This window comes from Heterocephalus glaber, unplaced genomic scaffold (genome assembly GCF_053883595.1).
Source record: "Heterocephalus glaber isolate CG9 unplaced genomic scaffold, H.glaber_assembly_v1.0 deba00001788, whole genome shotgun sequence".
In the NCBI taxonomy this organism is placed as follows: domain Eukaryota; kingdom Metazoa; phylum Chordata; class Mammalia; order Rodentia; family Bathyergidae; genus Heterocephalus; species Heterocephalus glaber.
The window spans coordinates 524,909-551,702 of NW_028258471.1; the positions used below are offsets into that span (position 1 = coordinate 524,909).

Below are 26,794 nucleotides of genomic sequence, written 5' to 3' on the forward strand. Positions count from 1 at the left end.
TTACAAATCTTAGTAACTGAATTTATTTAGAAATCTGGTTTGTTATAAAGATGTATCTTTTCCTTCAAATAACTGTTGAAAAAGTGCCATCTCAGAGTTTTCCACTTCCATAGCTGATAAGATCAATATCTCTCATATAAACTTCAAAGGGTTTATTGTCATAAATAAAAGTAAAACGTGGGTGAAAGTAACAACATGTCAATTTAGAAAATAATACTAAAATTTGTTACAGATGTTTAAACACTATTACACTAATTTTTACTGTAGCCAGAAAAGAAAACAGGGGTATAAGGGAAAGTTAAATGATGTATCTAGTTTCCCAATGAAAGTGAAAAAAAAGAGGGACAAACTTTAAGTGCTTCATTTATACTTCTCATTCTAATTTTACAACAAACCCATAATCACCATTCTTAGTTATTTCTTCATTGCTGGGACAAAATACCCCCAACACCTACAAGTTAAAGGAAGAAAAGTTTATTTTAGCTCACAGTTTGTAGAGTTTTTAGTCCATAGTTGGCTGACTCCAAGGCAGGGTGGCATGTCAGAGGGGCATCACAGGGGGGAAACAATCTACTATAGGTTAGGTAGGAAGCAGCAAGCAGCAGTCTGCCTTCTTTTCGGTCCCTTATATTCCATTCAATCTACAAGCCTATTGATTGGTGCCACCCACATCCAGGTTGGGCCTTCCATTAGCCACACCCAGATCAGAACTGTGCTAAACCAATTTATATACCCTGGATTGTGCTCATTTTGGCAGCACATATACTAAAATATATAACCTGGATCTAGCCACCTCCCAAAAGCCACACCTATGAGCCCATGAGGCATTGGGGGGACATCTAGATACTAGCCATAACACACCAGATAACTTATCTACTATCTGCTGATAAACTTCTGAAAGACACATTACTCTTCAAGTTGTCTTGATAAATTCATTAACTCTTCAATAATCCAGACAATTGTTCCCACTGACCCATCACTAGAAATTACTTGGGAGGATTTCAAAAAATGGACATTCCTAGGTTCTATCCAAGTACAGATCTGGGAATCCTTATTTTAAAAAAGTAACCCAAAGCAGTTTGACAGTATTCAGAACCATTTTCTGAGGGGCAACTGAGAGCATGGTACAATAATTACATGGCAAATGCTTATAAAACACATGGAAAAATGTTTCTCATTTTAGTTATTGTGATAATTAACTGTGGTGTCAACATGAATTAAAAAGAAAGACCACCTAGCTGATTGGTTTAGCATAGTTGAGAGCATGACTGAATGGATTTACTAAAAAGGGAAGAGCCACCCTGGGGTATGAGTGGCACTAACCAAAAGGCTTGTATCCTGGATGGAATAAAAAAGGAAAGAAGTCTTGCTTCTATTTCTTTGGAGGAACGCCTGTCTTTGCCACTTCCTTTGGACGTCCACTTATAGGCGGGCTTTCAGCCTGGACTCTTCTACCTTTCAGCATAGATCCTTTGGCTTCCTGATACAGACTCACACAGGACTCTGAAGTGAGCTGCAGGCCTACACTTTTGACTGGATCCTTCAGCTCTCCAGTGCACAGATGGCTTTCTTGCATTCCTCTACACCTGACTCTATAGGTGGCCTATACTGACTGATACAGTAACTGAAGACAGAGGGAAAATGTTATATTTATCTTCACAGAGTTGCAAAACATACTATTAGAAGCCAAATATAAATATCAGGTTTTTTTAAACTTGGTGAATTTTTCCTTTTTATCAGAGATACCCATGTGATAAACCTTCCTGGCTATGATATTAAATAGTCTCTCAGAGTCACTCTATGGAACTGCTCTCAGTTTTGTTAAGTACATATCTCTGGATGGCTAACAAAATTATGCTAAAGTGCTAACTGGCATATGTAACATATCTTACTTTTCTCTATAGTGTTTGCATTTAAAAGAAACAAAAATTTTTAAGTCATGTGTGTATCTATATTCACACATACTCACACAACTTAGTGGCCCACATCTCAAATTATACCACACAGCTTTGTCTTCTTCACAAATTTAAGATGATTTCTGACATAAAATGAGGATGAAAACCACAATTATCATATAATATTTTAACCTCTGTTCTTTTCCTTTTCACAACTCAACCAGAAAAAGAAAGCCATTCGGGAGGGAGGTATTTTAAAACAACTAGCCTTTATCAAGGTAAAGCAAAGAAACAGAGGTAAAAAACTGACAAGAAAAAAAATACTAGACAAAAAGAATTATCATTAATAATTTGCCACATTGAGAAACACCATTTCTGGTTTTTTATACTTATTCAGCCAACATGCTACATACCTGTAATCCTGAATCCTCACTAAGAATGGGCATCATTTTACTTTTATTAATTTGTTCTTGTGAGTCCTCTCTGAGTTTGCATCCAAGTTGAATCTCAGGAGAAGGTGTGCCTAGAATGAAATATAATCATAAACTTGCACTAGTTTTATTGATGGGCTTTTACAATGACTCAGTGACACTCAAATGGCAATGCAAAATGTCATTAAAAATTGTTTTGTAGCTGGGTGCAATGAAGCATGCCTGTAATATTAGCTGGTGGTAAAGTGCCTCCTGGTTCAATCCTGAGTATCACACACACACAAAAAAATTCTGTAGGGGCTGAAGAGGTAATTGTGTTTAGATGAGTTCATGAGAATGGAGCCCTCATAATGGGACTAGTATCCTTATGAAAAGAAAAGGCTAGAGCTCTCTCTCTTGTTAGCACAAAGAAGAGATCATGTGAGCGTACAGCAATATGGCAGTTGTGTGCAAACCAGAAAGGTCATCATCAAGAATTGAATCTTGAGGGGCTGGGGATTTAGCTCAGTGGTTCTGCCGCCTGCCTCACAAGTGCAAGGTCCTGAGTTCAATCCCTGGTACCAAAAAAACAAAAGGAATTCAATCTTGAACTGGGTGTGGTGGTGCGTGCCTGTAATCCTAGCACTTGGGAGGCTGAGGCAGGAGGATCTTGGCAAGTTTGAGGCCAGCTTGGGCTACACAGTGAGTTCAAGGCCAGCCCGAACTACAGAGTGAGACTCTGTTTCAATAAAAAGCAAACAAAAAAAAAAGAACTGGGCCAGAGATTTAGCTCAGTGGTTCTGTAGCCTGGCCTTGCAAGTGCAAGGTCCCAAGTCCAATCCCTGGTACAAAAATAAAAAACAAAAACAAAACAAAACAAAACAAAAAAAGAACTGAAACTCTCAGCAGCACCTTGATCTTGCACTTCCCAGCTTCCATAACTCGGAAAACAAGTGTGTTTACATGTGTGTGTGCATCTGAGAATGTAATGTATGACAACAATGGGATTTTAGACAGATTATGGATTACTCAGTAATACTGAAGTAACTGATTAACCATTGCCTTGCCTTTCCCATATGCCAAACTATTTCAAACACATTGAAGATATAAATGTAAAATGTATAAGTATAATAAATGAAAATAAAAATAAAAACATACTTTATGTTTCTGAAGTGGGTAAAATAGTTTTGTTTGACAAAAACCAAGGGAACTTCAGAGAGAAGACAAACAGATTAGACTATGTAAATACTTAAAATTTCTTCACAATAAAATATACCATGCATAACATTAAAAGATAACCAGGAAATTACTGTGTCTACAATAAACCATGACACAAGTTTGCTATCTTTAATACATAAAATGATCCTATAAATCAATAATAAAGTGAAAATACTTAGGAAAGATGTAGGCAATTGAAATACAAAAAACTATAAATAATATATTGATAGACATGAATATGTCTGGTGTTGGACATAGGGAATCAAAAGCCATCGTTTTAGGGGCCATATATATTAAAAGCTGCCATGCTTATACCCCTTAACAGCAAATCTTTCAGATGGTTATTCGATGATAATAATCAGAAAAGTAAGCAACAGTACAAGTATTAGGATAGAGATATTTGGGAAACACATAAATATCATTAATTCATTAAATAAGGTACAATCATAGGCTGGTACAATCCATTTTAAAAGTTGAGGTAGACTCCTTTGGTCCTTCATGGCAGAAATGGTACCTTTTTTGGGGGGGTGGGGGGGCCGGGGAACAAACTCGGGACCTTGCACTTGCGAGGCAGGCGGCAGAACCACTAGGCTAAATCCCTGGCCCTGGTACCTTTTTTATACAGCAGCAACTGGGGAGAATATGCCATTTGCCATGGCAAAAAAAGCCCAAGGAAGGCGTCATGAGTAAGAACCACAATCTTACTAATTTGATGCTGGTGGAACAGGATGGTTCTGTGATGCAGCTTAAAGTATACCTGACCTAGTAAATTCATGAAAACCTATTCTGAACAGGGTAGACATTCAAACACCCATTTAATGAAAGAGGCACACCTGGACTGGTACAAGTGGAGGATAAAGATGCAACTGAATATCAGTGGCAGACAGGAAGAGTTTACTTAAAAGAAAACTTGCTACTTTACTATACAACACTACTCTTACAGACTAAGAATGTACTTCTCAATTAAAAAGCAACAATTTGGTGGAGTACTACTCAGCCATAAAAAATGAGAAATTAGAGACATTTATAGCTAAATGGATGCACATTGGGGCCATACTCTTAAGTGAAATAAATAGGACACACATGTGTAAATACCGAATAGTTTCTCTAGTGTAAGAAACTGAAAGTGTAAATAAGGACTAAAAGGTATAATAGATAATGTGAAATAGGGAAAAAGGGGGCAAAGGGGAAGGGGAAATGGGAGGGGTAGAGGAAAGGAAAGAAGGGAATGGAATTAATATGAGAAAATGAAAACAAAATCTTTGTAAATAGGGAGGGATGGAGGGGTTGAAGGGAGGGCAGGAGAAGGGGGAAAAAGTAAGAACCAAGAGAGATTATGTAAAGGTGCAAATTTCCAATGATGAATGTCATTATATTGCATACCTAAAATGTATCAATAAAGTTAATTTTTTTAAAAAACAACAATTTGGCTGGGTGTGGTGGTGTATGCCTGTAATCCCAGCACTCTGGGAGGCTGAGGCAGGAAGAGGGTGAGTTCAAGCCCCGCCTGGGCAACTTAGTGAGACTGTGCCTCAAATGCCAGGCATGGTGGCACACACCAGTAATCCAAGCAGACTAAAGCAGGAGGATTGCTGTGAGTTTGAGGCCAGCCTGAGCTACAAAGTCAGACCGTATCTCAAAAAAACAAAAATTAATTAATTCTAGAAAAAAAAAGAGTTGGTGATATGGCTCAGTGCAAAGACCCTGGGTCTAATCCTTAATAGCTCCCCCTCAAAAAAAGCAATTTTGTTGCACCACATCCTGACAATTACATTATAATTTTCTTTAAAATTTGGTTTTCATTTTCCCCTTCTCCAATCCTTTACTGTATATAAAGTAACTGATGCCTATACAGAAGCATAATGTTTTTCTTAACTAAATAGCCAATGTGTACTTTGATAAAAAACAGATGGAATTGGTGTATTAGGCAGCTTTCTCATCATTAAGATCTAATACCCAACACCCACAACTTATGATGGGCTGGCTCCAATCAACGGCATCATGGCAGAAGGGTGTGGCAGAACAAAAGTGCTTAGTTCTTGGCATTCTGGAAGAAGACCTGGGTGAGTGCCAGAGCAGAAGGGGTGAGGAACCAGACACAGACCCCAAGGCCACACTTAATAAGACCCATCCCAACACACCTAGAAGTGGGTTCCACCAATCTGCAGGATAGATCCCAAAGCTAATTGTATGGTATAGATTAAGAATGTCCCCCAAAGGTCTCACACTCATAGGTGCAGCTTGTGGAAGGTGTCTGATTCATGGGTGTGCTGTACTCATCAGTGGAATCATCTAGTGGTGAGTTTAGCAGCTGAGTGTGTTGCTGAAAGCCAGAAAAGGCAAGTTACTGGGGGATGGTATACCTCCCTCCCTGGCTCCTTTCTCTCTGATTCTAGGCTGCCATGACATGAGCAGTTTTCATCCTCAGCCAGCCCTTCCACCATGCTGCTTTCTGCATTTCAACCTGCCGATAGTGGACTGAAACTTCTAAAACATGAGCCAAACTAAACCTCCTCCTTTAAGCTATGAGTGTTCAGTATTTTGCCCAAGCAATGAAGAAAGTAACTAAGACACCAAGTTGAAACTCAACCCTAACTGCCACATTTCATCCTTTTTCAATCTGGTACACAAACACATCTCAAACCATATCTAAGCTCCAAATAAAGACAATGGTAAATTCATAATTCCACCTAACAAAACACAACTGTCCTGCATACAACTAGAAAAGCAATAATCCCTTCACCAAAGGGTCAATAGTTCCAACCTTTTCCAAAACTCCAATCTCTTCTGAGATTCAAGGCAAACTCTTAGCCCTGAACTTATGTAGAATCCAAAACAAGTTACATAAGCCCAAGATACAATGGCACAGGGTAAACATTCCCATTCCAAAAGGGATGAATAGGTGGATAGAAAAGAATCAGACCAAAGCAACACTGAAACCCAGCAGGGCAAACATTAAGTGCTGTAGCTCCACATCTGGCATCCAGGGCATACAGTGGTAAAATGTGAGTTCCAAAGGGCTCAGGCGCCTGATCCCTGAAGCCTTCCCAGTTGGTGCACACATGGCCTCTCTCTTGGGGTGACTCTCTTCACAGCATGCAGCTTCTCATGTTTCTGGCATATCCAACTTCCTGAGGTCTCCACTGCACCACTGGTTGCATTCCATAGCTTTATGCACTACCTTCTCACAGGCTGCTTCCAGCGAGTTCTTCCTTTCAAATCTGAATGAAAGCCTTCCGGACTCAACAAGCCAGTAAAATTAACATCATGTGGACAATGGCAAGCTGTACTGTCAGCTGAAGCAGTACTGAGGCGCCTTTGGACCATAGCTACAGTGGCCTCTAAGTGCCTGGATGACAGCTCAGTGAAATGACTCCCAGGGAACCAATAACTTATGGGGCCCTTCTTCTTCTGAGCAGGCGTCCCAGGGACTCTTTTTTTCTTAAGAAAGGTTGACACTGTTACATCCTGAGCCTGCAATAGGTGGAGGCTTTCTGATTCCTGAGATACACTCAAGGCATCTTTCTTCTGGTCCTTGTACAAAGCCTTGGTTTCTTTTTAATGGTACTAATGTCTTCAGCAGCCATGCTTCTTTTGATCTCAACTTTATTCATGGTTCCTTCTGAGCCAAAATTTAAGTGTTTCAATTTTTTCTGCTCTTCATTTTGCCTTGATTCTCACTACAAAGAAGGATAAAAGCAGCCAGTACTTATGCCACAGTTTGAATATTAGGTTTGAAATTTCCTCACTCAGATTAATTAAGCCACTGCTCTTCATTCATCTCAGTCTCCCACAAAGTCTCAGAACATGGGGAAAAATGTAGACAAATTTTCTGCGACAGAGCAATATACATGGCCTCCTATCCCAACTGAAACTGCTTGAGCCTGACTTTTACTGTCTACATTCCTATTAGAATTCTTGTGTTCTGATCTCTGATCAGAATCACCCATCAGACTCTATTTACAGCATTGTATAGTTTCTCTAGCTCACATCTCCAAACCTTTCCCAACTCCTCCAGCAAACTAGTTCCAAAGGTTTCTAAAACACATGATCAAGTATAGCCACAGCAATGACCCCACTGTGGGCACCACTTTTTGGTACTAGTCAGATTTCTCATCACTAAGATACAATACCCAACACCTACAACTTAAAGTATGAAAGATTTAATTTGCTCATGGTTTTAGTCCATAATTGGCTGGCTCCAAGACTGAGACATCACAGCCAAAGGGTGTGGCAGAGCAAAGCTGCTCAGTTCATTGTGGCTGAGAAGCAGAGCAGGGAAAGAGTACCAGAGCAGAAGGATCAGGGATCAGATCTAAACCCCACGGTCATGACCCCATGACCTACTTCCTTCAACTAGACACCACTTCCTAAGAGCCCATTCATCTATGAATTCATCAATAGGCTAAGCCATAGAGGAATTAGACACAGACCCCAAGGCAATGCCTCCATGATTCACCCAGACAAACCTAGAAGCCAGTTCCACCAATTTCTACCTAGATGGATCCCAAAGCCAATCAAGTTGAAACTCCACCCTACCTACCACTGATAGGATGGGAAAAAGTACTAGTTTTGTAAAAAAAAAAAACTCACTTTCTCCTAAGTTAGTGGCATGTTACTCCATTTTTATATTTTAGTAAGTTAATCTGTTTTCACCATTTTAACCAAAAAAATCCATAAAAATTATTGTACCCCTGTTTGATTGGAGAATTTTGATGTTTTTCATTTGTCATTCTAAAACCAAGAATAATTTTATAACTTTTTGTATGTAGCTATTTTATATAGGGCAATCTTTCATTAAGTAGGACTAAGTTATCCTTTTAAAAATACTAGCTTTCCTTTCAAGTCAGGCATCTTGTTTAAATAAACTCATTTAAAATAAAAACAAACAAACAAAAAATCACACTAGATGAATATAGTCAAAGAAAGAAACATATGTAGCATGATACCAATTATGAAGAAAGATATTTATAAGGAGGGGAAGGGGATATAAAAAGAATTAAAATGTAATGTACATGTAACCAACTTCCTATGACAAATGTAATTATTATGTACTGCAAACAAGCACCAATAGAAATAAAAATTGAATAGTGAAGAGAATCATTCTCACCTTTGCACATAGCACTTATACCAGGCTGAAGATAAAACTCAGATGTAAGAGATTTGTCTTGATCAAACAGCAACCTTTCAAATACAAAAAAAAGGGCACAGATTGCTATCAGGTTTCAGAAACAAAAACTAACATTTTAAGTGTCATTTTTTATTATTCCTTGACTTTCTGAAATTCTTAGTTACATCACTATTAATATTTCTATTTAAAAGTATTATTTCAGAAATGTACTTTAATTAAAAACTTATCTAAGAAAAAACTCATTAATATAAATTATATTCATTTTTCTAAGTATTCTGTTACTAGTTTTTAGTATTTGAAGATAAGGATAAAATATCCTTAATTTTGTTTAATAGAGATGAAATGAGATTATCTGAGGGACTAGTGGCGGTGGTTTTTTCCTTTGTATTTCTCTTTACCACAGAAAACTTAGCTTAAAATCCCAGGACTAAAGCTGAGTATATATTTTTGTAACATATAAGAACAAACAGAATTCCTTTAATTTTTAAAAATTTACTTATCATTACGTTGAAGGCAACACCAAAGTGACAGAAGAAACACTGTCTTGGCCCTCACAAGGCTTTTCATATCCAATGAGGGATACAGAACTAAGAAATAGCAATGATTCTCTGTGATGAATATGCCACCCAACAGACTTTTTATCTTTCTGTTTAGAAAATAGGCAAAGGACTTGAATAGACATTTCTGCAAAGAGGAAGTGAAAATGGCCAGTAAATACATGGAAAGACGCTCAACATCACTAATCATTAGAGAAACATAAATAAAAACCACAATTAGATAACATTTCCCATGCATTAAGATGACTATTATGAATTTTTTTAATTTTTTAAAAAATAGAAAAACAAGTTTCAGTAAGGATATAAAAAAACTGGAACACATATCATGGCTGGTAGGAATGTAAAATGGTGTTAAAAAAATTTATGGCTGTTTCTCAAAAAATTAACCAGAGCTGCCATTTGAATTAGTAATCCCACTTCTGGGTATATACACAAAAGAATTGAAAGCAGGGAGTTGAACAGAATTTGTAAACCTATGTTCATAGAATTATTCCCAACAGCCAAACGGTGAAAACAAACCAAAAGTCCACCAATGGACACATGGATAAATATGATATATATGTACAATGCAATTTTTTTTCTTTTTGGTACCGGGGATCAAGCTCAGGTCCTTGTGCTTGCGCAGCAAGCGGCAAAACCACTGAGCTAAATCCCCGGCCAATACAATGCAAAATTATTCTGCCTTAAAAAGAAATACAGATAGGGCCGGGGATTTAGCTCAGTGGTTCTGCCACCTGCCTTGCAAGTGCAAGGTATCGAGTTCAATCCCTGGTACCAAAAAAAAAAAAAAAAGAAAAGAAATAGAGATACATGCTACAACATGGATGAACCTTATGCTAAGTGAAATAAGCTAGGCATAAACGGAGAAATACTGCATGATTCCATTCATCGGACATACGTAGACTAATCAAATTCATAGAGACAGAAGGTAAAGTAGGGGATACCATAGGCAAAGGTATAAGGGAGTGACTCCTCATAGTTTAGTAAACACAGAGTTTGGGATGGTGAAAAGGTTCTGGAGATAGTGGTAATGGCTGCAGAACAATGTGAATGTCTTTAATGCCACTAAACTGTACACTTAAAAATGGTTAAAATAGTAAATTTTATGCAAATTTTACAATGAAAATATAAATGATTTTCCAGAATCCAAAATGTAAAAATGAATCATCTATACTAAGTAATACATACTTTGGAGCTGAGAATTTTTATTTACCTATTCATATTTCTTTTCATGATTTTTATGGAAAATTTCAAATATCTGCACCTACTCTGCCTCCTGCTGGTCTCTCACTGAATTATTTTAAAGCCAATCTTGGACATTATTTCATTTTATGTGGAAATATGTTGGTATAACTCTAAAATATAAAACTGTTTTGCAATATAACCATCAAATCTTTCAAAATAATCATATTTTATTACACCTAAAAGTCAATAATCCCTTAATAATATTAAATTTAGTCTTTGGCAAGCAGCTTCTAAAATAACTCCTGGTATGTATACCCTTGAGTATGGGCTGTATCCACTGATATCTCTAATAAACAGAACACAGCAAATATGGTGGGATATTACTTCTGAGACTATATCACAAAAAGACATCAGCTTCTATCTTTTTCTCCCTCTTACTCTCTCAATTTTTTCTTCTGATGATGCCAGCTTGCCACTTTGTGAACTGTCCTATGGAAAAGTATACACAAAAAGTATACAAGCTGTGTATAGAAGCTCAAGAGCCTCAACAGCCAGAGATAAACTAAATCCTCGGTACAACAGTCAGCAAGAACTAAATCCTACAACTACCACATGGGAAGTGGATCCACCTTGGTGAAGCCTGGAGATGAATTCAGCACTGACTAATATCTTGAATACAACCTTTGAGAGATGAGATATCCTGAGCCAGATAACTCAAGCCATGCCTGGATCCTTAACCCAAAGAAAATACAAGATAATGTGCTTATTGGCTTAAGAAACTGAATTTAAAAATAAGTTGTTACACAGCAATAGAAAAGTAAAAAATGAACTGCATATGAAAAAAGAAAATCCATATTTCTGTTTTTCTCTCCTTACAATTATTTTATTCAATTCATGATCCAAGGCATACACTTACACTTGATTTTTATATCTTTTAAGTCTCTAAAAATGTGTTACCTTTCCTTCCCTCTTCCTTGCAATTTATTTGATAAAACTGAGTTGCTTTTCCTATAGTTTCCCACATAGGGAATTGGTTTTTTTTATTAAGTTTATTTATTGTATATTTTCGGTATACAATATAGTTACATTCATCATTGGGATCTCAAACCTTTACATGATGTATCTTGGTTATTTCTTCCCCATTCCTCACCCCTCCCTTCACCCCCGCTATCCTTCCCTATTTAGAAATAATTTGTTTCCATTTTTTTCTTTTTCTCATATTTTTTCTTTTTGCTTCTTTCCTTTCCCCTACCTCTCCCATTTCCCCTATTCCTTTGGACATTTTCTTCTTATTTTATAATATCAATTATACATTTTGATCCTTATTTACACTTTTCGTTTTTCACACCAGAGAAACTATTTGGTATTTACACGTGTGTCCTATTTATTTCACTTAAGAGTATCACCTCAGTGTGCATCCACTTAGCTATAAATGTCTCTAGTTTCTCGTTCTTTATGGTTGAGTAGTACTCCATTTTATAAAAAACCCACATCTTTTTTATCCAGTCTCCAGTTGATGGGCAATTGGGCTGTTTCCAAGATTTAGCTATTACAAGCTGTGCCAGTATAAACATGGGTGAGTATATATCACTGTGGTATGATTCTTTTAATTCTTTGGGGAAGATACTCAGCAGAGGAAAAGCTGGGTCAAATGGGACTTCCAATTCTGGTTGTTTGAGATATCTCCATATTGATTTCCACAGTGGTTGCACCAGTCTGCACTCCCACTAACATTGAAGAAGGGTTCTTTTCTCCCCACAACCCTGCCAGCATTTGTTATTGGTTGATTTCTTGATAGCAGCCATTCTTTCTGGGGTGAGGTAGAATCTCAGCACTATTTTCATTTGCATCTCTCGAATGACCAGTGGTGTTGAACATTTTTTCATATGTTTATTTGCTGCTTTTACTTCTTTGCCTAAGAAATGTCTGTTCATTTCAGATGTCCATTTTTGAATTGGGTCTTTATATTTGGGGGGGGGTCTGAATTTTTTGACTTCTTTATATATTCTAGAAAATAGACCTTTGTCTGAGGAACAGCTGGTAAAAATTTTTTTCCCAGATTGTATGTTGTCTCTTAGCTCCGTTGGTGATTTCTCTTGCACTGCAGAAGCTTTTTAATAAGATGAGATCCCAGCTGTTAATTCTTTCTGCTAGTTCCTGTGCTACTGAGGTTTTGTTCATAGTCTTTTCCTATGCCAAAGTCTTAGAGAGTTTTACCTAACTTAGCTTCTGGCAAGTTTAGTGTTTCTGTTTTAATATTTAGATCTTTAATCCACTTGTATTTTAGTTTAGTACATGGTGAAAGATAGTGGTCTAGTTTTAGTTATTGGCAAGTTGAAATCCAGTTTTTCCAAAACCATTTATTAAATAGGCTATCTTTCCTCCAGTGAGGATGGTTGGCTCCTTTGTCAAAGACAGGTAGCTGAGTATGTCTGGAGTTGTTTCTGCATCTTCTAATCTATTCCAGTGATCCTCAGGTCTGGTTCTTTGACAGTACCATGCTGTTTTTATCACAGTAACTTTGAAGTATAGTTTCAAGTTGGGGATTGTGATACCCCCTACCTTGTCTCTGTTGCTTAGAATTGCTTTTGCTATTCTAGGTCTCTTCTGGTTCCAAATGAATTTTTGGTTTGTTTTCTCTAGTTCTGTGAAATATACTGTTGGGATTTCAATCAGGATTGCATTGAATCTATATAGCAGTTTTGGAACTATGGCCATTTTCACTATATTGGTTCTTCCTACCCAGGAACAAGGGATGGCTTTCCATTTTCTTATGTCCTTTTCAATCTCTTTTTTCACAGTGTTGTAGTTCTCAATGTAGAGAGAGGTCTTTTGCTTCCTTCGTTAGACTGATTACTAGATATTTCATTTTTGGGGGATGCTACTGTGAAAGAGATTGTTTCCCTAATTTCTCTCTCAGTGAGTCCGTTATTTGTGTACAAGAAGGCTGTTGATTTTTGAGTGTTTATCTCTTATCCATCTCCTCTACTAAATCTGTCAATTAAGTCTAGAAGTCTTTTGGCCGAGTTTTTTGGGTCTTCTATGTAGAGTATCATATTGTCAACAAATAATAACAGTTTAACTTATCTTTATTCCTTTTATTTCTTTCTCTTTTCTAACTGTTGGGGCTAATGTTTCCAAGATTATATTGAACAAAGAACCAAGATACTCATGTAATGGTACAAGATCCTAATGATGAATGTAACTGTATTTTATACCTAAAATGTACCAATAAACTTAATGGGAAAAAAAAAGACTATATTGAACCGGAGTGGTGATAGTGGACATCCTTGTCTTGTTCCTGATTTTAGTGTCAAGATATTCAGTTTCTGACCATTTAGTATGATGTTGGCTGTTGGTTTTTCATAGATAGCCTTTGTCAAGTTAAGATAAAGACCATGTATTCTAATATTCTGCAGGGTTTTTATCATGAATGGATGTTGAATTTTGTCAAATGCTTTTTCTGCATCTATTGAGATCATATGGATTTTGTCCTTGACTGTTAATATAGAGTATTACATATATTGATTTACATATGTTGAACCATCCTTGCATCCCTGGGATAAATCTGACTTGGTCATGGTATATGATCTTCTTGATGACCCTCTGTGTTCTGTTTGGCAGTATCTTATTGAGGATTTTTGCATCTATGTTCATTAGGGAAAATGGCCTGTAGTTTTCTTTTTTGATTGGGTCTTTCTCTGGTTTTGGAATCAAAGTAACACTTGCTTCCAGGAATGACTTTGGAAGTATTGCTTCCCTTTCAATTTCATTGAAAAGTTTAAAGAGTAATGGCAATAGTTCTTCTCTAAATGTCTTATAGAATTCAGCAGTGAAGCCAACAGGACCTGGACTTTTCTTTGTTGGTAAATTTTTAATTATGTTTTCAATTTCACTGATTGTAACTGGGGTGTTTAGAATTTTTATATCTTCTTCGTTTAACTTTGGCAATTCATATGTATCTAGATATCTGTCCATTTCTTCTGTGTTTTTCATTTTATTAGCATACAGGTTCTCGAAGTAGGTACTAATGGTCCTCTGGATTTCTGCTGAATATATTGTGACTTCACCTTTTTCATTCCTAATTGAATGGATTTTAGCCTTTTTTGCCTTTTTTTGGATAAGATTGGCTAAGGGTTTATCAATTTTATTTATTCTTTCGAAAAACCAGCTCTTTGATTCATTCATGTTTTTGTATTGGTTTCTTAGTCTCCATTGCATTGATTTCTCCTCTGATCTTTATAATTTCCTCCCTTATATGAGGTTTGGGTTTTTCTTGCTCTTCTTTTTTTAGGAGCTTAAGATTCAGCATTAGGTTGTTTATTTGAGATCGCTCTGTATTCCTAGTGTGGACATTCACTGCTATGAATTTCCCTTGTAGAATTGCCTTCATTGTGTCCCATAGATTCCTGTATGTTGTACTGGCATTATCATTTAATTGTAAAAACTGTCTAATTTCTTCTTGAATTTCCTCTGTGACCCATTGGTTGTTCAGGAGAGTGTTAGTCACTTTCCATGTGTTTGTGAAGTCCTTGCAGTTTCTTATGCTATTGATCTCCAGTTTAGTTGCACTATGGTCTGACAACATACATGGGTTAACTTCAATTCCTTTGCATTTACTTAAACATGTTCTATGCACTAGTATGTAGTCTATTTTGGAGAATAACCTGTGTGCAGCTGAAAAGAATGTTTATTTTGATTCTGTGGGGTAGAACACTCTAGAGACATCTATTAAGTCCATTTGTTCAAAAGCTTGGTTCAGTTCTATTATTTCATTGTTGATTTTTTGTCTAGATGATCTGTTTATTTGTGACAGTGTAGTACTGAGGTCCTCCACTACAATTGTATTAGTGCTTATTTGGCTTTTCATGTTCCTTAATATGTGTTTTGTATACTTGGGAGCATTCGTATTTGGTGCATAAATATTTATGATTGTCATCTCTTCCTCTTGGACTGTGCCCTTTACAAGGATGTAGTAATCTTCTTTGTCTCTCTTAATTAGTTTTGGTTTGAAATTTACTTTGTCTGCAAATAAGATAGCCACCCCTGATTTTTTCTGGGTACCTGTCGCATGGAGAACTGTTCTCCATCCTTTTACTTTCAGTCCATGAGTTTCTTTTTAAACTAGTTGCATTTCTCTTACACAGCATATTGTTGTATTTTGATTCTTAATCCATTCTGCCAGTTTGTTCCTTTTGATCGATGAATTGAGGCCATTAACATTGATGGTTATAATTGATATATATTGACTTATAATTGTCATGTTACTTTTCTGTTGTTGACTCTTTTATATTTTTCCCCTCTTCCTTTAATTTCTTGCCTTGCCTAATGGATTTGCTCTGTTGGGCCTCATGGAGTTGTGAACTTCATTGTCTTTTCCTACAATATTTTTTAGAATTGTTTGGAGTGCTGGTTTAGTATTCATGAAGTTTCTCAGGTGTTCTTTGTCATGGAAGTATCTTATTTCCCCAACTATTTTGAAAGATAGTTTTGCAGGATACATCAGTTTAGGTTGAAGGTTGTTTCCTTTTAGAGTTTAAAATACCTCACTCCAGGCTCTCCTTGACTCAAGGGTTTGTGTTGAAAAGTATTCTGTGATTCTAATGGGCTTTCCTTTGCATGTGATGTTTTCTTTTCTCTAACTGCTTGTAATATTTTGTTCTACTGGGTTTCCAGAATCTTGATTATTGTATGTCTAGGTATAGATTTTTTTTTATCATGGCTAGTTGGAGTCCTATATGTCTCACTTATCTGTATGTCAAATTCTTTTGGTCTGTTTGGGAAGTTTTCTGTCATTAATTTTGTGAACACTTTTTTTTTTTTGGTACCGGGGATCGAACTTGGGACCTTACATTTGCGAGGCAGGCGCCAGAACCACTGAGCTAAATCCCCAGCCCTATGAACATTTTTTTTTGTCATTTGTATGTTCTCCTGCTTTTTCATGGACTCCTATCAGTCTTATGTTATTCTTCTTTGTGTCATCTAGGAGCTGTTGGATTGATTTGTCATGGTCCCTTACTATTTTTAAGAGATCTCTCTTTTCATGGTCACTGACTGCCATCCTGTCTTCTATATCTGATATCCTATCTTCAGACTGGCTCAGTCTGCTGTGTATACTTTTGATAGAGTTTTTAATCTCCTGTATATCAATTTGAATCTGTTTCATAGATTCCATTTCTTTCCTATGCTGGGCATTCATGTCTCCCATCATGGTCCTGAACTCATCTATTTTTTTATCTGTTTCTGTTCTAGAGTCTCTAATCATGTCTTTCATTCTGCTCCCCATCTCTGTGGTTATCTGGGAAATTATTTCTGCTTTGAATTTTTCTAGAGTCTCATTCATCTGTTTTGTTACTTCCTGTGTTATCAGTTCAGGGTGTCCAGGTGGTTGATCAACAGACTTTTCTACCTCATTTCCCCAGAATTTGCCTTTGAGCTGGAAGTCTGCCATTGTCCCTTGCTTAGAAGTCTTCTCATTTTTATTTTTTGTTGTTGGTATTGTCCTTGGTTAAATTCCTGGGTTGATACTTTGATATTGCTTATTGTAACTATCTTTGTTGCTTGTATTTAGAACCCTTATGGGATGATTGCTTCTCAGAGTTGTCTTCCAGATATAGCTGGTCTGTAGGTTTTCAGTCTCCAGTGACTCTGAGGCAATCTCATTTTTATTATATCAGGAAGGATAACTGATTAGATCAATCACAACAGCTTACCCCAAGTGATAAAATTAGGAACAACAATAGTACCAAGCAGTTTAGAAAATGATAATTTCTGGTAGTTGTTAATCTATCACCATTAATAACGTGAATTAGGGCCAGGGATTTAGCTCAGTGGTTCCACCACCTGCTTTGCAAGTGGCAAGGTCCCCAGTCCCAAATTTGATCCAAGTACCAAAAAAAAAATGTGAATTAAATCAAAATTGACAACCAGCCCAAAATGTTTATAATGAATAAACTTACAGTAACTTCACCCTTCAGATAGGGGCTTAGAAGAAGTTGGGGAGGGAGAGATAGGTAGAAGGATAGGGAAAGGGGCTTCTAAGCTGCCATCCCACTGCTCCTGGTCCAGAGGCAGGGGCTTCCCGGCAACCATCCCTCCCACTGCTCCCAGCACAGAGGAAAGGGCTTTTGGGCCACCTTCTGTCCCACCACTCCTGGCCCAGAGGAAGGGCCTTCTGGGCCACCATCCTTACCGTCACTCCCGGCCCCTGTCCCACCTCTCCCAGCTCAGAGGAGGTGAGGTGCATGGGAGCCAACAGGACCCCCCACGCCCCCAGGTGAAATGAGAAAACACATAAATAAGTCTCAAAACCAGACTTTCAGATCACCTACAGCAACCCCAAAGGGAAATGAGATAGAACACTCTGATACTCAAGCACCTGGACCCACTGAACTGGCAACAAAAGGGGATCTGGAAAAAATAAAATCAGAAATAATTTCTCAGCTAAAAAGAGAGATTGTGCTCCTAGTGCAAGACATGATTAATAAATCTACAGAAGAGCTGAGGAACATGATGGAATCCCAACATAAGAAACAAATGGAATCCATAAAACAGATGCAAATAGATTTCCAGGACATGAAAATTTATAGAGGTAAATCTTATATTTTCCATTCCCAAACATAAATATACATCACATAAATTAGAAAAAAAATAGGTTACTTAGAAAAAAGTCCCCATTTAAAAAATCCAAAAACTTCTTAAAAGGTCTCAGGAACAACAAATTAACAATAAAAAGACTCTGGTTCTTAACTTTTCTACTGCACTTCCTGAAAAGTAACAAAGAAGTAGAAATAGCACATAAATACATGACACAATGTTCAACATCACCGGTCATTTGAGAGATGCAAATGAAAACAATGCTGAGATTTCACCTCACTCCAGAAAGAATGGCTGCTATCATGAAATCAACCAATAACAAATGTTGGCGGGGCTGTGGGGAAAGAGGAATCCTGCTCCACTGCTGGTGGGAGTGTAGACTGGTGCCACCATTGTGGAAATCAGTATGGAGCTACCTCAAAGAACTAGGACTGGAAGTCCCATTTGACTGCCCTATTCCACTGCTGGGGATCTTCCCCAAAGAATTAAAAGAATCATACCACAGTGATATATGTGTGCCCATGTTGATAGCAGCACAGTTTGTGATAGCTAAAACTTGGAAACAGCCCAAATGCCCATCAACTGGAGACTGGATAAAGAAAATGTGGTTGTTTTATAAAATGGAGTATAAATGGAGTATAAATGGAGCCATAAAAAATGAGAAATTAGAGACATTTATAGCTAAGTGGATGCACATCGAGGCGATACTCTTAAGTGAAATAAATAGGACACACATGTATAAATACCAAATAGTTTCTCTAGTGTGAGAAACAGAAAGTGTAAATAAGGACCAAAATGTATAATAGGTAATGTGAAATAGGAAGAAAAGGGGCAAAGGGGAAGGAAGTGGGAGGGCTAGGGCAAAGGATAGAAGGGAATGGGATTAATATGAGAAAATGGAAAAATAGGAACAAAATCTTTGTAAATAGGGAGGAATGGAGGGGTTGAAGGGAGGGCTGGGCAAGGGTGAAAAATAAGAACCAAGAGAGATTATGTAAAGGTGCAAATTTCCAATGATGAAAGTCATTATATTGTATACCTAAAATGTACCAATGATTAGAATGAATAATCGACAAGGCAAAATAGGAAGAAAAGGTCCAAAGTGGTAGGGGTAGTGGGAGGGGCAGGGGAAAGGAAAGAAGGGAAAGGAAAATGATGAGAAATGGAAAAAATGGAAATAAAGTCTTTGTAAATAGGGAAGGGTAGAGGGGGTGAAGGGAGGGCTAGGAATGGGGAAAAAATAAGAACCAAGATGCATTATGTAAAGGTCCAATTCCCAATGAGAAATGTAATTGTGTTGTATACCTAAAATGTACCAATAAAAGAATTTAACAAAAAAAAAAAGATAGGGAAAGGTTAGAAGTGAGGGCAGAGGATACAAGTAGATCACACAAACTCCAGGGAACTGTGGAGGACAAGAGGAAAAGACAGAATGAAAGCACAAAGACAAGAACAGAACAACCAACAGCAATAGGGAAGCTAGAAACTGTAACAAAAAGGGAGATAAAGAACAATGTGGGAGAGCAAGAAAGGAAGAGAGGAAGAAAAGTAAAAAAAAAAAAGAAAAGAAAAAGAAGAAAGAAAGAAATTGAGTAGAGAAAAAAATGAATATAAAAAATAAAAATAAAAAATAAATAAAAATAAGAAAAAAATAATTCTGAAAATAAAAAAATAAAAATGAAGGGTCTCCTTCAGGGTATGTCTCTGCCGTCACAATAGACAACGTGAGCTGCAGTGTGTAGATCAAAGTCAATTAGTCTCAGCAAGCCAGTAGCAGACCCTTGAGATTCAGGCTGATTTCTGGCTGCAAGGCCCAAGTTGAGCTCCCTGACCTCCTGTACGGGTGAACTCTACCAGGTTCTACTGCAGGTTCCAGCTGCCCTTCCCCTGAAGATAGTCCAGGTTCAGATGGGGGGTGTTGATCCCTCCAACTTACCAACTAAAGTGGTCTGGTGTGTCTTCTTATTAAAATTCCTCCCCAAAGCATTAAATATTGATATACTGATCAGAAGACTATATGATAATTTCAGCATTATGATTCTCAATTAGTATACATTTTTAAATTCTTGTTTTTGCACGTTATCTCTGAGATAATTTCCTTATATGTAAATTATTGGGGCTTTTTTCACTATTTTCTTAAAGAAGGAGTTAGGGCTATATTTAGTCCTTAAAGGAAAATGAAGAGTGGTACCTTAGTCACTTTCTCATCACTGAAACACCGTGCCCAACATCCAGAATTTAAAGGAGGAGAGGTTTATTTTGGCTCATTTTTCAGTTCATAGTCAGCTGGTTCCAAGGCAGGACAGCATGGCAGAGGGGCATGGTGGACAGGAAGCAGAGAGGAAGGGCAAGCCAGGGAGATAGATAAACCCTTTTAGGTCACACTGACAATGACCCACCTCTTCTCACCTGTGGACACCAAGGCAGGCGTAGCGCCCCACAATTCAATCACCTTCTACATGTGCACGAAGCTTTGGGGAGACAACCAGATATAACCCTTAATAAGTGAGATCCAGAAAAATCACTTATTCATGTTTAGTCAACAAACCAACTAAAAACACAACCTTAATTTACTGATGCTTAGTCAAACCATTATTCTACATCAATAACTAATACCCCAAAAGTCACTGATTACTTTTGATGGGTTCAGTACTTCAATCATGAACTATAACTTTGGAATATTAGGAAGATGAAATATTGAGAAGTATTAACTATGAAACAGGGAAGGGAAATTAACTGGTTGGATTAAAAGGAAAAGCTTCAGGTGAAATATGATTTAAGACCTGAAGCAGTTTTCACTGCTTTGTTAAAAGTAAAATTAAATTTTTTTTTTTTTTTGCTACCAGGGATCAAACTCAGGTCCTTGCACTTGCGAGGCAGGTGGCAGAACCACTGAGCTAAATCCTCAGCCCAATAAAATTAAATTTTTTTTTGGTACGGGGAATCGAACTCGGGACCTTGCGCTTGCGAGGCAGGCACCGGAACCACTGAGCTAAATTCCCAGCCCTAAAATTAAATGTTTTATGACAATTAGGATTTCTGTTTGACATGATCAAAATGTTGACAGCAACAAGGTCCTAATGTCATGCTAAGCCTTTGACTCATAAAAATCCATTTAAAATATCCTATCCAAATATTGGTTCTAAACATAGTACTTGGCACCTTCTACCTTAGGGAAAAGCCTCTATTTCAACATAGCTCCTTCTGAAATTGTTGCTTCTATTAGATAATTTGATGATTAACTCTGTATCTCTCATCCCTTGCCTTCTATTCCTATCATCGCTCAAGTTATCTTATATCCTTTGTAAGATATTTTCTTTTTAAACAATTCATATGTGTACAGTGTTAGTCTTTCTTGAGAGTCAGACTTCGCACTTTTCATGGTAATTATGTTGAGTTAGCCTTTTTTATTTATGCAATTATAGTGTTCAGAAGACCTTTGACCTTAACATACATTCAAATCCACATAACAATGAAGTAGTTCAGTTAATCCTCAATGAGATTAAATTGAAACATATGTCTTAATGTTATTAAGTGGTTAACATCACCAGAGGTTAAGACAGAAAATAAGGATTGGTAGTTAAATTCCTAGAGGACATCTAAGAAAAATGAATCCTGCCTCTTAGAAAATAAATTACAAACAAAACCCTACTAGCCTGGTATAGTGACTATAATTCCAATGATCTAGGAGGCTGAGGCAAGAGTATTAGAAGTTTGAGGCCAGTCTGGTCAACTTAGTAAGGCCCTGTCTCAAAGTTAAAAAAATAAAAAAGGCCAGAAATGTACCTCAGTGGTAGAGTTCCCTGGGTTCAATTCCCATTAACCATCCCCCTAAAAAGTATTACCCACTTGAATATTTACAGAAGATTTGTAGCAACACCTACAGAACCCCACTGTGGACTAAATGAACAAGGTTTCCAGAAGCAGCAGTAAAAACAACCAAGTGCAAGCTCTTGAGCACTTCCTCACACAAAGTTAACACCTTGCATCTTGAGTCTCTGAAAGCCTTGCCCTTTCTATTCCCAAAGGGCACCAATTCTCAGTTCTCTGCAAAAAGATCTTAGTAGCTACAATACTTCTTAAGGATTGTTTAGCTGTATCCAACTATATAATATCCTGCCTGTTGGAGAGCTCTACTGTACTGCATTTCTCATTCCAAAATTGAGAACTTACACATGAAAAACAGAATGAACTACATACAAGTTAACAAAGAAGATGAAGAAAACAAAAACTAAAAGCACTGGCTTAGACTCTGACTGTATTTCAGTGCAAATGAAAGAACATTAATTTTTAACTTGGGGCTGTAAGGTCTAAAAAATAATGTTTTACAACACTGCAAACAAGTGTTTAAAAATCAATAAAAGAAAAAGATTAGTCTGTCAAGACAAAGTGAACCACTTATAGCCTAATTCTCCACTCACAACTAAATACTTCGGGGAAGTATGTCTTAAAAGCTACCTCAGAATTCTGAAAAGTAAAAAACAGGTAGATTGAGGGCCAAAGTTGAAATCTGAATAACCATCTATAGATGTGAGTTTCATTTTATTTTTTGTTTTGTCTTTTGTTCCCTTTTCTGTGTTTTAGGTTTGATTGAAGGCCTAATCCCAGAACTACACAGAGAACACAGAAAACAAAAAGAAAAGCCTGTTTCTATCCAGAAGACTAAGGAAAGGGGAGCCTGCTAGAAGGCATGCAAAAAAATCCCAAGTTTTCTTTTGTTCTTCTCCTACCTTTCAACCCTGCCTAAGGCTACTGCCAGCATCAAAGCTGTACTGCCAATAACCACAGCAGTTTAAAGTCTGTGTAGCCTAAAGAACATGGCAAGAATCTCCTTCTCCTTCCTCTTTTCCTAACACTGCCCTGAAGGTTGCTCCAGGTTTAGGGAACTATTCTAATGAGAAGGCTGACATTGAGAAAAACGGGTCTTTCTGATCATATGAAACAGCAAATGGGTACAAGGAGAAATAAGAATCCTAGAGAAGATATCAGTAGGAAGAATCCTGGCAAAAGCCAGCTGTCATGGCACATGCTTGTTAATCCCAGCATTCAGGAGGCAGAGGCCAAAGGATCACTGTGAGTTCAAGGCCAGCCTTAGCTACATAGTAAGATCTTGTCTCAAAAAAAAAAAAAAAAATCCTGGCAAAAGAAAAGGGAACCAATGAAAAGTCCTAAGCAAAACTCTGAGCTGTCCACATGTAGTGCAGCCAAGGAAATATAACAAAGGCTTATGGAACTGAACTATGATATTATCTACTGCCCAAGACCTGGATTAAAATCCCTGAGAAGTATAAGCATCAGGCTCAAACAGCATAAGGAAGACGGACATAGCCACCTCACACAGAAGGCAAAACAAAATGTACAGTCTGAACCTAGTCACATTGACTTGCCCGTTAAAACAAAAACAACACTCTATCCAGCAGGCATGCGAAACCTGTGGTCTTCTTTTTCTTTAACGTTGTATAACAAATATTTTTAAAAGAAAATTTTGTTACTTATATACATTAACTATATTATGTATTTTATTTGCAGCCCAAGACAATCCCTCTTCACTCAGTGTAGCCCAGGCAAGCCTAAAGGTTAGACGTCCCTGCAAGGGTTTTAACAAGGCCAAGAATCCACAACATAAAATTCAAAATTTCCAGGATACAATCCAAAATTACTCAACATGAAAAAGATCCCCTAACCTACATCCCTGACGTCAGACTTACAAGACAAAGACTTTAAAGCAGCTTTATAACTATCCTCCTTAGGATAAAAGTGAGCATTAGCAAAATGGAAATATTGAGGTTCTCAGGAGAGAAATAAACCCTAAACCAAGAGAACTACATGGATATTTTAGAAGAAAAAAAACTGCATCAGAAATTAAAAAAAAAAAATTGTCAAACAGGCTCAACAACAAAATGGAAATGACAAAGGACAGGGTAAGTGAACTTGAAAATATAGCATTAGAAGTTATAAACTGAGAGAAAAAAAATTTTAAGTAAATAGAGACTCAGTGATTTGGCGAACAATGTCAGAAGATCTAACATTTATGTCACTGAAGTATCAGAAGGAAAGGAGAAACTGGTACAGAAAAAAAAAGATGACAGAAAACTTCCTAAACTTGACATGAGAGACGTGAATTTACAGATTCAACATGCTCCATGAAAGGAGGAAAAACACAAAGAAAGTTGTGCCCATCCTAATCAAATGTCTGAGAAAAATTTTTTTTAAAGCAGAGGAAAAAAAAGAGAACAGTAATTCAAATGAAATGGTGCAGTGAAGCTTGAGTATGAAGAAGTGGCACAAACACATTTTCACCCCACTTTCTCTTTTGCTACTCCCTACCACACATTTTACAAATCTATAGGCTTTAAGTGTTGGTCTCACCTCTATACCTTTTCCCATGTAGTTTCTTGTCCAAGAACACAGTCTCTTCCTCCTCTGGCTAATTCCTGACCCACCTCTTAGCTTCTATTCAGAAGTCAACCTCAGGAAACTCTGACAACCACTTAGGTTGAACTAAGAGTCCTTTCGGGCTCCCAAAGAAGCCCGAGCACACTTCTCTTCCCACATTATACTGAAATAATCTGCTGAAGTATTTTTTCCTGTCCTCAACATTTCTCGGAGGTAGTAACCTCAGCGTTTAAATTTTCTTCCTTCATGTATCCCAGAGAACATACTCAATAAATATCAACTTTAATCGAATACAACATCCATAATAGAGTGGTAGGAACCAGTTTCACTATCACACATTTTCCCTGAGAGAAATTCTGTAAATCAACTTGAAGCAGCATGTATTTTAGGAATTTAGAGCCAAGATTGCCTGTGCAGCAGGACTCCTGGGCCCAACCTACGAGTAAAGGCTTTTCGTTAACGCCAAAAAGCCACCCACTGTGTACCTCACGTCGTCCCTCCTCACCAGGATGAGGGTCAACAGTGCTTGCTGCTTTACATTTTCCACGTGCAGACACTGCCCGTCCCTACGCTGCAGGCCGCCTCCACGCAACCCCAAAATCCCAGGGTCAGGTTCGGTGCCGTGGCCACAGCCGAGCAGTAGTCACCTTGTCCAGGGCAGCTCCTCGTCTTCTTTGTCGCTCTCTGCCACCGACCCCTCAATCACGGTTTCATCACTGTCCCAGTCTGGAGCCTGGGCGTCTTCCTCCATCTTGGCCTCGAATTCAAAGTCTTTTAAAACTCTCCTTGAATTTCCCCTTTCTTGAAAACAAAAGGATGCTTTGCGGGCCAGCAGGAATTCAGAGTTTAAAAATACTAATGAAACTCGTGGCAATAGCTAGGCCTTGACCAAAAGCGTCAAGAGGTCGAAGGCCTCGCTCTCCTGCTCTGCAGAGTCGCCCGCGTCGCCCGCATCGCCCGCAGGGAGCAGCAGCAGCAGCGCACGCACCGCACGTCGGAGCCTCGCTACACGAGGCTCCGCCCTCTGGCCCCTGCAGCCGGAATTGGCTGGTGGTTTTGAGCTCTGGGTTTCCGGTCCACCTCTGGGGATGGCTCTGTGGTTCCCGGTCTGTTTTGCCCTCTTCTCTGGGTGACAAGGGAACCGGGTTTGCTGTCGAAGGGACCAGAAAGACAGCTGTGTCTCAGTCATACCCCAGGCTAAACCCAGATGTCACATCACCTGTAGTGTACCTACCTGGTGCTTGTGATCCAGATCTAGGACTGTCAGCCTGCTCGCTCTGGCAGCCCTAGTCTTAGGCTTTCTAAAGGCAGAATATAGTGGTAGACCCAAAATGTTTTTGCAGTCCACCAATCCACCGAGTTCTTCCTTCCACCTGAATACCTTTGACACTTCATCCCCAAGGATCTGAGAAGGTAGACAAACTAATTAATCTAATGGGTGCATTTGTATTTTTCTCTCTTCAATCCTGAAACCCATATTATGTCGGGAAAACAGTATAATGGCTTTATTTTCCCTCTTTATCAATTTTTAGAAATAACAGTGCTGCCTAGCAACCTCCAAAGTAATAATTTTTTGATGCAGTACTAGAATTTTGCATATTTGATGTGTTTCAATCTACTTGAAAGTTTTTAAACTATATTCAAGCTTCGCATAAGGACATTTCAGTCAATAAAAGTTTCAATTGCCTAGTGTCATCAGATGTCTTAAATGTGTAAGTGCAACGCATCTACGAAATCGCTCAAGAGAACATATGTTCCTGCGTTACACTAATTTAAAACAAAGCCAGGTGAGCTTCAACTTGACAAGGAAGAGAAAGATCAAGGCAAGACTGGGCTGCTTTCCCGTAGCCAGTATTTAGTATTCACCTTGGAATTTCTAGTGTCTAGCACATATTACAATCTTTAAAGTTTTGTTAAGTAAGTGAATACAACTAGGGTTTTCTGACTCCATGGTTCACTCCCCTTATCATTGCCTGGAGTGACTTTCTCATTATTTTTTCTTTGTATCATTTAAATCCTATTTAAGTCACTGATGTTTAAAACACATGGTCAGACAAAAACCACATGATTAGTAGTTCCTGACTTTTAAACTTAGTAAAGCATTCTTCACCTCAACTCTGTAAGTAAGCAGAGCAATAATAAATAGGCAAAGAACCTCTGTTCTTGTCACACTTGTTCACCTATACTGTATCCTGCAAATTTAAATCGCACCAAAATTCCTATTTGCTCTCCTGCTCATCCACATTGGTGATGGTCCCAGCATAAAGGAGGAATTTCAGAGATAAACCTCATAATACCAGTCTGACTTTAAAAGGAAAAAAAATCACAATTGAAAAAATTAATTTGTAAAGAAAAATTTGTTTTTACAAAATTCAAAATTTCAGTTCAGGGCTGAGATGGAAAAAT

The 26,794-nt window shown here is 37.8% G+C and overlaps 1 protein-coding gene across 1 annotated transcript in view; it reads right to left on the reverse strand.

Moving 5' to 3' along the window:
• Ankrd31 (ankyrin repeat domain 31) overlaps window positions 1-25,484 on the reverse strand; it is a 257,731-nt gene extending 232,247 nt beyond the window's left edge. Inside the window, exons 1-3 of the mRNA XM_021252381.2 lie at window positions 25,036-25,484; window positions 8,634-8,707; window positions 2,309-2,418 (exon numbers count right to left, since the gene is read on the reverse strand). Coding sequence (XP_021108040.1) covers window positions 2,309-2,418; window positions 8,634-8,707; window positions 25,036-25,139 — 288 coding nt within the window. The 5' untranslated portion in view covers window positions 25,140-25,484. The remainder of the gene's footprint in view (window positions 1-2,308; window positions 2,419-8,633; window positions 8,708-25,035) is intronic.
• Window positions 25,485-26,794: the final 1,310 nt, after the last annotated feature.